Genomic DNA, 16142 nt, shown 5'->3' on the forward strand with positions numbered 1-16142 from the left:
GCTCAAATGCATCTGGGCGCAATTGGATTGACCTAAAACCAATCAGAGCGATCGTCATTGTGTAAAGCCCGCCTCAACGTTTCTGATTGGTGCCGCGATTTCGACGGATTAGAAATGGGCTTGAATGAGCTATACCAGGCTACTTGCAGAGCAAATCTAAATTTGCCGGAAGTTGTCTGGGTTTTCCCAGGCTAGGTTAGTTCAGCCAAAAATTACAATTCTCTCTTCATTTACTCCCTCTCATGTTGTTTTTGCGCGTTACGCACGCATTTGAACATCTGTTTATTACAGTATGCGCGTTGTAAATCTGTTCATAATATAAAGCCATAGGGCCTTTCTCAATCTGTGTTCTTGTCTGTACTTGTGTTCTTGTGAAACGTCATCTTTTGTGGCCCATTCCCAATACACAAGTTTGCATTTTGGCAAGAACGGTTAAAAATCCCGGAAGTGTTCTTGACACGCCCATTTTACAGAGGATGCATCGGTTGGTAACTTGTGTGAACTTGACGGCAGAAATATCCCAGCATTCATTTCGGCATTCGAGGAAGGAGAGGCAGGTCAATACAATAAGTCGTTTTTCTACAATTTCGTACGCTATTTCATCACTAAATTCACTTCTGAGAACATTTGATGCGAGAAATCAACTGTGTTGACATTGTAGTGTACAGTTGTAGAGTAATCCCTTGAGCTGAGGGTAGGCTTGGGCGATAAAGCCTGGCTGTTATCGTCAATAATTCTCGTTATGTTTGGGTACTGCAGACGGCGTCTGTGCGGGGTATTATTGCGCAATACCAGCAAGAACACATCGTCTCAAACTGTCAGCAGCATTCTGTGTGCTCGTCAACTTGTGTGTTCATTCTTCCAAGAGACAACTAGCAAGAGCGTTCTCCCCAAGAACATAAGTCCGTTCTTTGCATTCTTGGTTTTGAGAAACACCCATAGCTTCTCTTCAGGAGACATGGATTTAGATTAGACCACTCGATTAATTATTTTTACGATGCCTTTATGATCTTGTTTTAGATCTTTTAAGATTTAGGAGAATTGACTTAAAATGGAGGAACAGAAATCTCTTAGATTTCATAAAAAATGCCTTTGCTTGTGTTTGGAAGATAAACGAAAAAAATTTAGGTTTGAAATTACATGAGGGTAAGTACATGATGACAATTTACATTTTTGGGTGAAGTATACTTTATAAATACAATAAGCTGATTCTTGGATAAAACTAACTCTGTATTGCGAGTATGTATCGCTACACCCCTATTATTTTGTGAATTATAGTTCCATTGATCATTTGCCGGTTCCCGCCTCCTCTTTTCCTGAACTATGAACATTGTTACAAGGACATTTCTAAAGTATGTACTCTAGCACGTGTGTATCTACTTTGACCTACCTACATTCCAGCTGGGGTTTAATGTTACAGGGTGGCTGAGTGGGATATTCAAACTCATCCTTAAAGTCTAGAGGAATACTGAAGGGAACTCCTACGTAGACAGGAGAAGAAACGATGCCTAGCTTAAAAGATACTGCTTCACCTTCTGTTGGAGAAACACAGAGACAAGAGACAAAGATTAAACATGGAATCTGACAGGAATTATTATTATTTTTACTTCATTCCAGTGTTACTTTAATTATAATTTGGATACTATTGTATTTTCATTCAAAATATTTAACAAAAAAAATATGTCTATATAGTTTTTATAAAATTTTCCTTCAGTTTGAGTTTTAGTTATTTTAGTACATCAAGTTAAAATGAAAATGAGAAATGTTTTGATAACTAACTGAAAAAAGTCTTTTTACATTTTATTTGTTTCAGTTCATGTTTATTTTATTACTAGAAACAAAAATGATTTTTTGATTTTACGTTGTAGTTAACGACAATAACCATGCTTCACTCATATAACAGAATATTTAATAATTTAGCTATTTAAATGATGATCAAAAATGAAAATTCATTAATCGTTAATCACATCATTAACAACTTTTCTTTTCTTTTTTTTCATTAAAATTTTTTCCATAAAACAACAGTTCATAGTCATCATGATAAACAAAAACAAAAAGTAATTTATATAAATTTCTCCTAACAACAAAAAATAAATAAACAGGGCCAATGTGTGTTTTACCTTTAATCGAGAAATTGAGGGTGTAATTGGGTAGTCTTTTTCCAGCCCATTCTTCGGATTGGCTGTCACTCAGAATAGTCTGCAGATGCAGTGTGTACATCCCAAGCTTACTGAGATTCTCTGGAAGAAAAAACACTCCCTTAATGAATCAACTAATATTAACTGACTGAGGAATTCATTTGTTGCCATATTTATTAATCTTTCTTAGTAAAAATACAATAACATGCACATGGTCATAAATTTAGAGGAGTGGAAAAAGTCATGTGACTGAACATATGTGATGATTCACTGATTTTTACCCATGGTCTTGAACCAGTATTCCCATTTGGGTGAATGCACACCAGTGTACGTGTTAGTCTCGACATCTCCTTTAGGAGCTAAAGGAAGAAAAGGATGCAAGCCCATTATTTTTTTTTATTTATTTCAGTAGCATATTCTACATGAACAATACAAAATAACAACAATTTACATTTCATTGGATTCACATAGTTATATAAAATATAATGATGCAGTCTTAAAGGAGAAGTTCACTTTCAAAAAAACTTTTGCTGATAATTTACTCACCCCCATGTCATCCAAGATGTCCATGTCTTTCTTTCTTCAGTCGCAAAGAAATTAAGGTTTTTGATGAAAACATTCCAGGATTTCCCCCCATGTAATGGATTCTATTGGGACCCAAACGGTAGAAGGTCCAAATGCCAGTTTCAGTGCAGCTTCAAAGGGCTTTAAACGATACCAGACGGTGAATAAGGGTCTTATCTAGCGAAACGATCGGTCATTTCCAAAATAAATAAAAAAGTTTAAGTTTTATAAGCACAAACGCTCGCCTTGCTCTGTTCTGTGATGCGCGTTGAAGACGTCACGTAATACGCAATTACGTTGAAAAGGTCACGCTTGACGTGTTTACAAATGTGCGGAAGGAGGACCATATACACATTTTCAAATGTATTTGTGTCAGTTTATCGTTTAAAATGCCCATTCGTGTGCGTATCCTGGGTGTTTTAATATTAAAAAGCCAAAAAGAACATTTTCTTCAGGACAGAAATTTTTCAAGCGTGACCTTTTCAACGTAATTGCGTATTACGTGACGTCACGAACGCGCATCACAGAACAGAGCAAGGCGAACATTTGTGCTTATAAAACTTAAACTTTTTTATTTATTTTTTAAATGACCGATCGTTTCGCTAGATAAGACCCTTATTCATCGTCTGGTATCGTTTAAAGCCCTTTGAAGCTGCACTTAAACTGTCATTTGGACCTTCTACCGTTTGGGTCCCAATAGAATCCATTACATGGGGGGAAATCCTGGAATGTTTTCATCAAAAACCTTAATTTCTTTGCGACTGAAGAAAGAAAGACATGGACATCTTGGATGACATGGGGGTGAGTAAATTATCAGCAAAAGTTTTTTTGAAAGTGAACTTCTCCTTTAAAAAAAATAAAATTCATGTGCTTTTATGTGATCAATTAAGCGGCATTCTGCAGGTACGCTATGAGACTATGGCTGCGTTTACAAGTGGCATTAACATGTGACCTGTGTCCAGATGTATAAAATTACTCTTTTAGTTCGTTTTCTACGGTTCACTGACAAAAAAGCAATCCTGAAAGCGGCCCTGAAGACGATGATTACTCATAACGGTACGGAGCTTCGTTTCTATTTGGATTTGTCAGCTGGCTTGTTGCAGAAACGTTGTGAGTTCGGGGCAGTGAGCAAAGCTCTAGAATCTCGTGGTCTGTATTTTAGGTTCGTTGTATGTTTTATTTGTGTTACTTCTCTGTTTGTATTTGGTATCCAATATTGACAACTTGTATTTTTTTGTATGCTTTTATTCTTTTGATTTGACTTCATCTTGATTTCTTGTATGCAAAATGCTCTTAAATTAGTAACTTGGAATGTGAAGGGCATAGGTCTTGTAATAGTGCTATAGATATACGCTCTTTTTTTGAGAAATGTTAGAATTTTCTTTGTCTTAATTACAAGTAGCTCATCTGTCCAATACGGAACACAATTAGTTGAAAAGAGACTGTGTCTGACCAATTTACTTTTCTCCTTTTACATCAAATAGTAGGGGCACTGCAATTCTTATTAATAAAAACACCCCATTCATTCTCGAGCATGCAGTGTATGATTCTGTATATGCTCCAAATATAGACTGTCCTAATTTTGTCACATGTGGTCCTAAAGTTTAACCAACTTCGTAAGAGTATGGGATTTTTAGGGGGTGATTTCAATTGCGTACTGGTTGGTAATTTGGATAAATCCTCACCCTAGGTCTCTCGGTTCCTAGGCTGTAAATCCTTGTACACTTTACATAATATTTGTACGAATCACTGTCTGGTGAATATTTTGAGGGAGCTGCACCCCATTAGCAGAGATTAAACTTTTTACTGTCATCCCCACAATTCTTATTCAAGGCTGGATTGTTTTTTCATAAAATGGGATGCCCTTAAAGCGACACTGCAGGGCAAGTTAAGGAAACTAAACAAACAAGAGAAATATTTGTCTACCTCAGATTTAACGTTTGATCTGTACATCAGCATCGAGGAATAACATTATAATCTTGTTCACGGTAGAGAAAGCTGCTTACATGGGCAAAACTAACTGTGAATACTTAAAGGTGCTCTAACTAAGCGATATGGGTGACGTCACTTCTTGTTGACGTTCGAAGTTTTGTCAAACAAAACGGAGGCTAGCTCAACCCTCCCTCCTCCTCATCCCGTCCGCTCCCCCTCCCTTCCGTGCTTCCTGAAACAGGCTTTTCTGATGTAAATTTGGGACTTTGCGCGTTCCTTCTCCTTTTCCCTCTTCTTTGCTATTTGTTCATCGGAACGTCTCTTTGGTCGTGTTTCGGCCATATCAAAATTCAAGAAAATATAATTCTAACGTTAGTCGTTGTCTAGGACATCTCTCCTCTAGCTAACTTCCCTCTTCATGCTTCTCTCTCCTCCACTCCCCACACACCCCTTCATGTGCATGCGCACTAACCCCCCAACCCCCACCCCCAAATCATTCTTGGCGGTTATTGGCTGGAACACTGTTTGTCATGTTTCGTGGTCCAGGCTGGGCCAATTTGGTTTTTTTGCTGTTTGTGGAGACTGGGCTGTCTACAGAGACCACGTTTTTTTACAGTGTGTTCAGGGGACAGGCAGCTAGCAGGAAGTGAGGAGATGTTTACTGTATGTGACAAAAATGTTTCGGCCTAAAAAACGTGTGACATCGCTTAGAGCACCTTTAAGTGTAAACACAGCTTTTGTGTCTTTATCAGCTTTTCCATATATACAGGCCCTGATAATCATCAGAAATACTTATTGCTTGCTCCATTTCAGTAAATCCATTTTTATGAATGAATGAATCTCTACCCGTTGCTCTAGTCTTCGTCAACATGCGCTTGCTCCACCTGCTGGACAGCCGACTAATAGCAGATGGAGATCATATATCGGCATTCTATTACTTTTCCTGCAGTTTCCTAACAATAATAAAGAATAATAAATGTGACTCACAGTGCCAGATGACTTTCAGTTCAACTTTCAGTTTCTTAGAATTGACGGCCACAGGCAGTCGAGACATCGATTCTCCATTTTTGTTCAATATCTCCACTTTAATCGGACCTGGACAAGAACAGATTTATACTAAAAACGTTGTGCTGTTGGTAAAAGATAAGGGCATGGGCTTGTGAGAGTATATTTTGAGTTTTATGAAGTAAAGGTTATTACCTGTGGCTAATCTACAGTATATAATGTAAGTTTAGCACTGCAAAGTGTTTGTATGTGTGTGAGTTTGTTTACCCATGGGTGTCCCAGCTGGACGAGCATCTTTCTCAGCCCAAGCGTTTCCCTCAGGCCATGTAACCCTCAACTGGTCTGGAAGTCTGATGATAAGAAAAAGTAATTAAATCACAAACAAAGAGCCAGATTTACTAAACAGGGCAATCTATCAAGAGCAGTGCAAATTAGCGTAGGGTCGCAAACAAGCAGAGCCGCTGAAAATGCGGGTGATCTACAAACACCACAGGCGCAGCAAATTAAAAATAACGTGGCTTGGCGAACGATATGTCCAAATAACGTCTTCCTCTAGCATTCCAAATAAACGAACACAAGAGGAGAAATTCTCTCCCTTCTCTCACACGCTCTCTGTTCTCTGCGATTCCTCTGACAGCAACTATCGCAGCATGACAAGCGCAAAATCGGTTAAGACATGCTTTTTGGGGGCGTTAAATAATGGTGCAAATACCAGTAAATTGACTAGCGCAAACCTTAGTAAATCATGTTGTGTGATTTACTTATACACTCTCCCATGAATTTTGCATCTGAAAGGGAAACTCCTACAAATACATATGCAAAAATGTCAGCCGCAAAAATAACGGTGTCCACGCTTTTCAAGCGTTAAGCGTTTCCTGTTACCTTACCATATGTGGTGGAATTTTTTTTTAAAATGATTTAACATTGCATTATATGTCATTTTTCTGTAAAAACCTGTCCAATTAATTGTTTTTAGAAGTAAAAACTATGAATAATTAATAACTATGAATAATACCAAATAATTTATGGTAAAAAAAAAATTATTATTATAATTTATTCAACAATCCTCCTTGATTGTTCTTTACTGTTAAGGTGAAATACAGAATAAATGGCGAGTCTTACTTTGTGAGCTCATTATCAATGTGTTCCTTAATGAATGCTGCTGTGGCCTGTCTGTCGATCTTAAAGATGGGAATGATTCTTTGCTCATCATACAACTCCTTCGGTTCCTACAGAAACACATCACAGAGACTTGTACAAAAGCAAAAAAAGCCACAAAAGATCCAAAATGTTCTGAGCTTGTTTACAAGTACAAAACACATAGTACAAACATTACATAGTACAAACAACGGATACATACAGTATTGTCTAGGCCATTTTAGGATCTCTTTTAACTACAAAAATTATTATTAAAATGCTGATTACAGGATCTAAGAATGAAGGTTACCAAAGCACTGTCAACCATTTACAAGACCATCTCCGAATTGCTTGACGTTCCTGTGACCGATCCAAGCAAGTGAAGTTCTGGATGAGACATCCATTGGACAGATGAAACAAAATGATTGGCCTATGATTTTTTTTTTTTTTTTTTTACTCAATTCACTCCTGAGGATTAATAAATGGTACTTTGTTAATGTTGGGGTTACAATTCTCCTTTACAAATGAGAGATTCTGCCTAACATCTGCTTTTGTGGTCCAAGAAAGAAAAGAAAAAATACAGGTTTGGATGGACATGAGGGTGAATGGATGAATGGACAAAATCTTCCTAAAAGTGAATAAATTAATTAATATCCTTCCTCACCAGTGCAATTTGGGCATGTCCTCCAGTGGCGTACACATCATCTTCAACGTGTCCGTGAAGCAAGAACTGAACTATAGAGCCATAGAAGATGGGCTGAGTTTTCACTGATTTCACCTGAAAATGAGAAAGAAACACATTTGAGAACACTAGAAATACAACCTGATTCATAAAAATAAAAAAATGGCCTGACTAATACATATATTTTCATGTTATTTATTGTTTACTGACACTACTAAAGATGCGGTAACACTTTATAATAAGGTCTCATTTGTTAACATTAGTTAATGTATTATAACTAACATGTACTAATAATGAGCAATACATTTGTTACAGTTTTTATTAATCTTTGTTAATGTTAGTTAATAAAAATACAGCACTTCATTGTTTGTTCATTTTAGTACACAGCGCATTAACTAATGTTAACATACAATTTTTGATTTTAATAATGTATCAGTAAAAGTTGAAATTAACATTAACTAAGATTAAGAAATGCCGTAGAAGTGTTCATTGATAGTTCATGTTAACTAAAGTAGTTAACTAATGTTGTTAACTAATGAAACCTAATTGTAAAGTGTTACCAAAGATAGTAACTACACACTTATAAACATTATGATGTCTTACAAGCCCTGACTCTTAAAGGGTGTTCATTCAGCTTTTTTACTTCATAGCGAATAAACATAACAGAAATGACACAAGCTGAACAATCTGGCTTTGTGAAACACCTCAAAAAAATGTAAGTCCCCCTGTGGTCAATCATTTTATCCCTTAAAACTCATCTTTGATCACCAGTTACATATTTAAAAAAAAAAAATCCTGTGAAAAAAAAATGTATTCATGCCTTAAAATAACTTGAATGTAACTCTACACACTTGCTTCATTCAGTATACACAGATCCATGAATATGCAAATGAGCCCCGTCTCCACTCACACAAGCTTGTCTACAAGAAGTCGAAGATTCAGAATGTTAATGCGTTTTATCTATCGCTTTCTACAGCGTCGGACACATACCGGTTATTAATATGATTAGCCTTTGACTTGGCCATGTTATCAAACAGCTAATAATGTGTTGCTAATGTTACACAAGCCATGTTCCCGTTCTCCATCTCAGAGTCAGACAGCTGCCTTAAAAAAAATCAGCATCCTTAGAAAAGCTTTGAACAACTCAGAACGTCAGTGAAGAAAGGTATATAGTTCGTCATAACACTCAAATAAACATCATATACATAATTCACCCACTATATTGCTAAATGCAGCCTACCCGATTTTTCATATCAAAAATATACCGGGATAACCTTTGCGACTCGCCTGCTTCGTAACATAGTTAATGATATGCTAAAGCCCAAATCAACCAATCAAGACGTGATTGGTTGGTTAAAAAGTATTTTGTTACGTCAGAAACACCAGCAATTTCAAACTGTGATTTTTGAGACTGTCTTTGATTCACTGCAGTTTTAAGGAGAAAACACTCAGCAATGGTGTTGACTTATGAATTTGCACATGGTTTGTCTTAAATCATATTAAAAACACCACATAGACATTTAAACAACATTTAAAAGTGATTTTCACCACAGGGGGACTTTAAATTAAATTAACACACAACATGGAATCACCAAAGACATTTATTCACGCATCGATTCTTGGGATTTAATAATCAAAATGAGAATCGATTTACAGAAATCAATATTTTCACCCCAGCCCTAAAATTAACGTGACATAATTTTACTTTTTAGGGAGTAATGTAACATTGTAACATATTACTTTTTAAAAGTGTCACTCCCCTACACTGGTGTTGTATATGACTGTGTGAAAATGTAAAAACTACTAGATCTCACTAATTGTCCTTTTTTGTAAATCTTGCCGTCCCACTTAATGGCTTTGAATTGAGCCCAGGGTGACTGAAGCCGTTTCGGGACATCCTCACGTGTCATCACACCCTGAAATCCTTGAAACATCACCTGCACACACACACACACACACACACACACACACACACACACACACACACACACAGAAATAAAGACACAAAAACACAGACACACAAAGAGACAATCAATTGTTGCCATCTAAATGTGAGGACAAAACAGTGACACAAACCTTGTATTTGGGCTTAAATTTTATATTTTCATACTGAATATTATTATAATTACTAAAGTTAAATTAAATACATGAAGGGAGTAAGTGAGTATAATTCATTTGTGTTACAACTATGGAAGCTTCAAAAAAAAAATTGTATCTGTATTTACTGAGAACATAGGCTTATGTTCCAAATGATAATAACAATAATAAATAACATGACTTCTAAAACCACTTTTTTAAATGTCTTGTATTTAAAGATTTCATCTGTCACAATAAATATAATGCCTTTGATTTGGGTGATTTTCTCACCAAATATTTAATATTTATAATGCAAAAGCACATTAAGCATGTTCAATGGAACCATACATAAAGCACTGATCGAGTAGTTACATCTGCTTTTTCTTTGCATCATTTTCATACTTGCCCTCACGCTAGCAGACACATACCTGCTTATCAAAGCGCTCATGACAATCTTTTAACCAGATAGTAAACTCCCTCTCAATCTTCACTCGCTGCTCCTGGATAAAACAGATCAGAATGTGTATACTGGGCTTTGAATCATGTGCATGCAAGCAGTGTTAAACCATGTGTCTTTCAGAGTTCAGGAGTGTGTTTCTGTACCTGGCCATTGTTCACTCTGGTAAAAATGGTCTCTTTGTCACGGAGTTGAAGCTCCAGGTCCATAAAGGTAAGTTTGTTGGTGCTGACTTGGAATCGGTCGTTGGCGAAGAGAGCTCCTGAAATCCGGTTATAACACTCAAAAGGCACCGCACCTGCTTTCTTAGGCCTTTTACACCACTCAAACCTAACACACATACAAATTGTTATTCATGTTAGGTGAAATTGAACATAAAAAAGGAAATTGTTCAAAATATTGTTATCTTTCTGATAGCTTTTTCTAGCATTTCGATGTCAGATATTTCTGTAAAGAACGTGTTCTTGTTTGCCTTAAGCACTATTTTTTATTATTTTTATTATTGGTCTATATGTTCAAAGAATTTGCATTTCAAGTTAAATGCTCTGCTCTGTTACATTCCACCCCATCTAACTGTTTTTGAACATAAGAACATGTCCTGTGTGAATGTACCGTAAAGCAGCATTTCCCAATCACTCCAAAAGCCCCATCAATAAGTGCCCCTTCCATCCATAAATCTCTTATGCTCACCCAGGCTGCATTTATTTGATCAAAACCACAGTAAAAACAGTAATATTGTGCAATATTATTACAATTTAAAATAACTTTTCTATTTTAATGAATATATTATAAAAAAATTAATTTATTCTTGTCATGGCAAATCGTTTTTTATTACATGACCCTTAATTTCATATATATTTTTCCATGCACATTTGACCAATTCCAAACCAAAGTGAAAAAGTACAAGTTTTTTTCTACAAGTAAAATGGGCCAAAAAGAGAGAGATTAAACTGACACAAAAATTATGAAACGGCCATAAGAAGTATTTAGCAATCCAGAAATTTAAGTTAAAACGTGACCATTGAATTTAAAGCCACACCGTGTAACTTTTCAACCTTCATAATATATTTCCAAGACCCTTGTGATGGTACATCGACTTACAATAGGTTGAATGACACGTCTGCCAGAGCCTGACGGGGTCTGTATCGCTTTTACTGGCACTATGTAACTTCGGGGTTCGGGTAGTAACCAGAGCACAAAAAGAACTACAAAATTCGACTGCTTCACGGCATACGTCACTTCCCCCACCACTTCCTCAAATTCGGACATGAGCGTTTATATACTGTCTATGGACGTGAGATGCCAACCAGCGTTTGTTTTCGGCTTTCGTGCGTATGTTTTTGTCATGGGGGCTGTTGTGTTTAGACCTGGCCACTTCATGCGTTTTCTCATGAAAAGACCAGGTTTAAATGCTCTCCGAAACGCATTCAAGACAGATTTGAATCCGATCGCTCAAACCACTTCAGGAGGAGATCTGAGACGCATTCCAGACGAAACTGGACAAGTGTAAATGCATCTGGTTGTTGAAACCACATATGCAAATTGTACTCCTCCCAAAAATGCTAAAAAATAAATAATAAAAAATAAACGTGTGAGAGCGTGTTATAGGCTATATGTTATTGCCAGATATGACGACGCGCTGGAACACGCATCACCGCAGATGAAGCTGAGCATCAATTCATCAAGCCAACGTGCAAACTATCGCAAATCAAAGTGAAAGTAAGACGCTTATCACACAATCATCATCATTAAAAGTAAAGAAACGAAATGATCTTACCAGGGCTGTTACTGCTCTCTCTTATTGCGGTCTTTGATTTTGAAACTTTAGCTGATGATCAATAAAATGCAGCTCATATCTGTTGCTTTCGGTGACGTGGACTCCATTAAATCTGCATATAGCGCGAGAATTGAAGATCGGATTTAAATCCGTTTCGCAAAAACACATTTATGTGACCAGGTGTAAACAGAATCGTTTTGATAAATCTGATAGCTATCCGATCTGAGAAAACGCATGAAGTGGCCAGTAAATAAATCTCTTATTTGTAAACTTGTTTGCATTCTATGTTGTTGCGCTTGCTTGTAGTATGTCATTTTTTTACATGCTGTTCATTCATCCATTGCTGATAATTAGACCAGTCCAATAATTTCCACATATGTCTAGCTAGCTTTCGATTATCAGAGCTGTTAACAGACTTGCTAACAAACACTCGTTTCTCTTACGTGTTTTTTGCGTTGTTTTATTGCCTAGCTATGCCTCACGAACTAGTTTGCCAGCTGAACTCAGGTGTTGTGAGGTGTATTTATCACGTAGTCCTGAGGGATATCAGACGACGCTGTTGACGTTGATTCCTGCGATTATCATGAGAACAGTTTTCAATATCTCACATAATTATCAGGACATAAATAAGCCTAACGTAGAGGTTGTAAATAAACAAGCACAATTTGCAAACTATTATGATAAATTGCAATAATCATGTCTTCGGAGTCTATGTGTGCCTGTTCCATGCCCTACGCAGGTACCGGTGTACAGGGTGGAGGGTGGGGGGGTGGAGGGGTATTTACGACAGTGCAAGTATTCCACAGCGACTCTAGGGGTCGCTGTTTGACAAAAACACAAATTCTCCACAGTGTGCCTTTAAGAATAAAGAATAAGAAAGAAAGAAGAAAACTTACTCCGAGACAGAAGTGTAGGGAATGAGCCGTCCATTCCAAAAGCACTCAAAGATTGGTCGTTTGCCTCGGCCTTCGGGATTCAAAACTACACAATCTTCATCTTCATCCTCTGAAGGACCTAAAATACAACCACACAGACCGATATAGAAAGAAATATCTTGGTATGCACACTATCTTAGCAGTCAAACTGGAATCAGCTATTATTATAGCATCTCTTTCATCACTGCCATTAGTGTGGAATAGACAGTTTATAATTTATTACTGCATTATTATTGTCATTTTTCTATGGTACGCATTACAGAGTAAGTCTATATACAGTATGCGCACCAGTAAACTGTTCATTGAAGAGGTGTGCTAATACTTTTTGAAACAACAGGAGTTACAATTTAAACAAAGACAAAATGTTTATGCGTATGTTACTCCAACATTACAATGACCGCAGATTTATGGCTGTTCCTCTATTAATCTAGACATTGAAAGTGTAAATGAAAACTTACTGTCCCAAATAACCAGAAAATATTTACAGAGGCCATATTATGCCCTTTTACAAAGACTTGATTTTGTTTTTGGGGTCTATTAGAATAGGTTTTGAAGGGGTGGATTCTGAAATATATATCCTTTGACTGATTTCTTATGAGTGATTTGTAAGTTAGCCTATTAATCAATATTTATCCTGCTAAATATTAAATGATTTGAATAACTTTTACAAGCTTTTGAGATTTACGTAGTTATAGAATTACATGTCTATTCACTGAAACAGCGTGCTCGCTCTTTTTTTTGTGGGAAAAGCACCCAACACATGTTAAAACATAAATTTACTCTTCCAGCTGGCCCTGACAGTCTAGGTCACTGGGGTCACTCAGCCCTGTCTCCTACGTGACCAATTCTTAGTTAAAGCATTTACTTTACTTCTCAACTTTAATCACTAGAGAATAAATGACTAAAACTGTCTGAACCTCTAACTGAGAGAAAGTATATCTTGTCAATATGTTTTGGTAAAGTTTCCTGATCAGGGCTAAAGCTCGATCAACTCCACTGTGTGTGTGTGTGCGAGTACAGACAGACACAATGTGACAGACAAACTGGAGCCTAGAAACTCAGATTCGTGACCTCAGTGGGCCACTTTGTGTCTAAACCGGGAACTTGGTTGTCATCCGGAAAATCAATGGAGATATGCTTCTGACTATGAACCCATATGTGGATATTTTCTATTAACCAATCACAATCATCCAACCTGAAGCGATGACATAGTTTAGTGGTCTGTGTTAAGAGTATAATTGCTGCTGTACTGAGTGTTCTGAACTATTCTTTAGTAAAAAAAATAAATGTCTCTGACTCCTGGTCTTCATTCGTCAAATATCTGGTCCTCAGGTCTTAACTGTAAATTCTCGTACAGTTTCCATGCTTGAATGTTCAAAAAACACATTATTTTTCACATACTTTACTTTGTTGCAGCACCTCTCTTCCCAGTCTTGCTCTGTTTAAACCCGGATATACTTAAAGGGACACTTCACCCATTTGCATTAAGCTTTGTATCGTTCATATACATAACCCGGTCATATTTTTGAATGGTCGTGTATTATTCCCTCATTTTCCCCTGAGACGGGAGAAATACGGATTTCAGTGTTGCAGTTCCTGCTTATAATGATGTAAAAATCATAATTTTGCATTATTCTAAGCAGGAAGTCCCATATCTTTGTAGAGGGGTTGAGACTACAAACACTCGTTCCTCATTTTTCCAGGGGGTGGGACCCACTCATGCTACAGACTTATTACAGATCAGTGGGTGGGACTTCACTTGCAGAAACTAAAAGCAATATCCGCCATCTTGTTTGGAAGCTAAGCTAATAGGTGCTGTTGGAGCCAGATGTGAAGTTACGACAATGGCGGAAGGTACTCAATATGATATGGAAGAAGAGGATTTCGAAATCTCGAATAAGATGTCCGTGGCTATCTTTACGAGCCGCAATATAGCGAAGAGCAGCTGAGGCTGATGGAGGAACAGGAGGCGGCTGCTGTGGAGCCCGGACTGGCTCGAGCTGGGGCGGACTGGTGGTGCCTGTGCTCTCACTGTGCACCTACGGACACAGAGATGGAGTCCGTCTGCTGCAAAGAATTTCAACGATGGCAATTTCTCCTGGACGAAATCTCTGAATCAGACAAGGACACGGACGTTTGTGTTGTGAAAATTAGTGGGAGTGGCTTGCGGAGCTGTGCAATGTGGTGCATTGTGGGAGTTGTTGTCTTCCATACAAATGCGCCCTAAAGCTACTTTCTGTCTTTCCTCGGTCAAGAAGGCACCAAATTCAAAATTTATGTTACATTTCGATTACATATATGACCCACTTTCAATAAAGATTAATGTTCCCACGGGTGAAATGCTCCTTTAATTTTCCACTCAATCACACACACAGTCGTGTCTACACAGCTCTCAAAGTATGGATGAGTTTGACACGTGCAGTACATTTTCCTTTTCTTTTACAGGACATTCGCTTGGAAGGATAGAAGAAGAAAAGTAGCGGATCTGCCATTTCATGCAACCAATGCGTATGATATTCTGCTTTGTTTACTGTTCTTGGAACAGCATGTTTGTGGACCATCCTGATGATGAAATTTACATCACATCAAATCAACTACTAACGCAATTGAACCACTGGAGTAACATGGACTATTTTAACGATGTCTTTAGTACCTTTCTGGGCCTTGAAAGTGATAATTAAATTATTGTCTATGGAGGGATCAGAAAGCTCTCGGATTTCATTAAAAATATCTTAATTTGTGGTCCGAAGATGAACGAAGGTCTTTCGGGTTTGGAACGACCTGAGGGTGAGTAATTAATGACTGAAGTAAAAAATTTGGTGAACTAACTTTAAATTGAATTAATGTCACTGATTTACAATACCTGCTGAGGCAGCATATGGATCCACTGGGTATGTTTCTTGATCGTAGAGGAACGGGTGATATCGGATCAATCCCTCCACTAAGGAATCTCTAGCGCCGGTGGCTTTAAACTCAAAAGTAGAAGCACTGGAGCTGACATACAGAGTCTGCATGTCATTATCAACCTCCCTCAGATTCACCACACGGGGAACTCGAGTGGAACGCTCAAACAAACTGATCTGAGAAAACAGAAAGAGAGAAACAAAAAAACAGGGTCATTCTGATGCATAAAAGGAACTCAAAAACTGAATGATCAATGCATTTGGTGCCAGAAATACATAAGCATCTATACCTGAATGTCAATGTTAGAGGAATGGTCAGTTTTCCTCTTTTTTCTCGTGTCATTTCCATCAGCTCCGTGTATATAATAATGGTAAGTATGCCTGAAATAAAACAAACAGTATTAAATGGCCCATGGCTTGCCTTCAAAATAAATTGTAGCTTTTATCAGGGCTCGACAATAATGACTGCCTGAAGGCCAGGGGCCCGCATAAACGACGCTAAGGACAGTTGACGGAATTTTCACTTGCCCGATCGG

General features: G+C 37.5%; 1 protein-coding gene across 2 annotated transcripts in view; it reads right to left on the bottom strand.

Moving 5' to 3' along the window:
• Window positions 1-16142, bottom strand: part of smchd1 (structural maintenance of chromosomes flexible hinge domain containing 1) — a 72669-nt gene that overhangs the window by 46866 nt on the left and 9661 nt on the right. For both annotated transcript variants that reach the window (XM_084109412.1, XM_084109411.1), the window contains 13 exons: window positions 15897-15987; window positions 15567-15783; window positions 12665-12782; window positions 10138-10321; window positions 9963-10034; window positions 9273-9395; window positions 7441-7554; window positions 6762-6868; window positions 5907-5989; window positions 5622-5729; window positions 2420-2497; window positions 2121-2240; window positions 1391-1535 (listed from right to left, as the gene is read on the bottom strand). In XM_084109412.1, the coding sequence (XP_083965538.1) occupies window positions 1391-1535; window positions 2121-2240; window positions 2420-2497; window positions 5622-5729; window positions 5907-5989; window positions 6762-6868; window positions 7441-7554; window positions 9273-9395; window positions 9963-10034; window positions 10138-10321; window positions 12665-12782; window positions 15567-15783; window positions 15897-15987 (1560 nt within the window). The remainder of the gene's footprint in view (window positions 1-1390; window positions 1536-2120; window positions 2241-2419; window positions 2498-5621; window positions 5730-5906; window positions 5990-6761; window positions 6869-7440; window positions 7555-9272; window positions 9396-9962; window positions 10035-10137; window positions 10322-12664; window positions 12783-15566; window positions 15784-15896; window positions 15988-16142) is intronic.

Source organism: Abramis brama, assembly GCF_963993115.1.
Source record: "Abramis brama genome assembly, chromosome: 3".
Lineage (NCBI taxonomy): Eukaryota > Metazoa > Chordata > Actinopteri > Cypriniformes > Leuciscidae > Abramis > Abramis brama.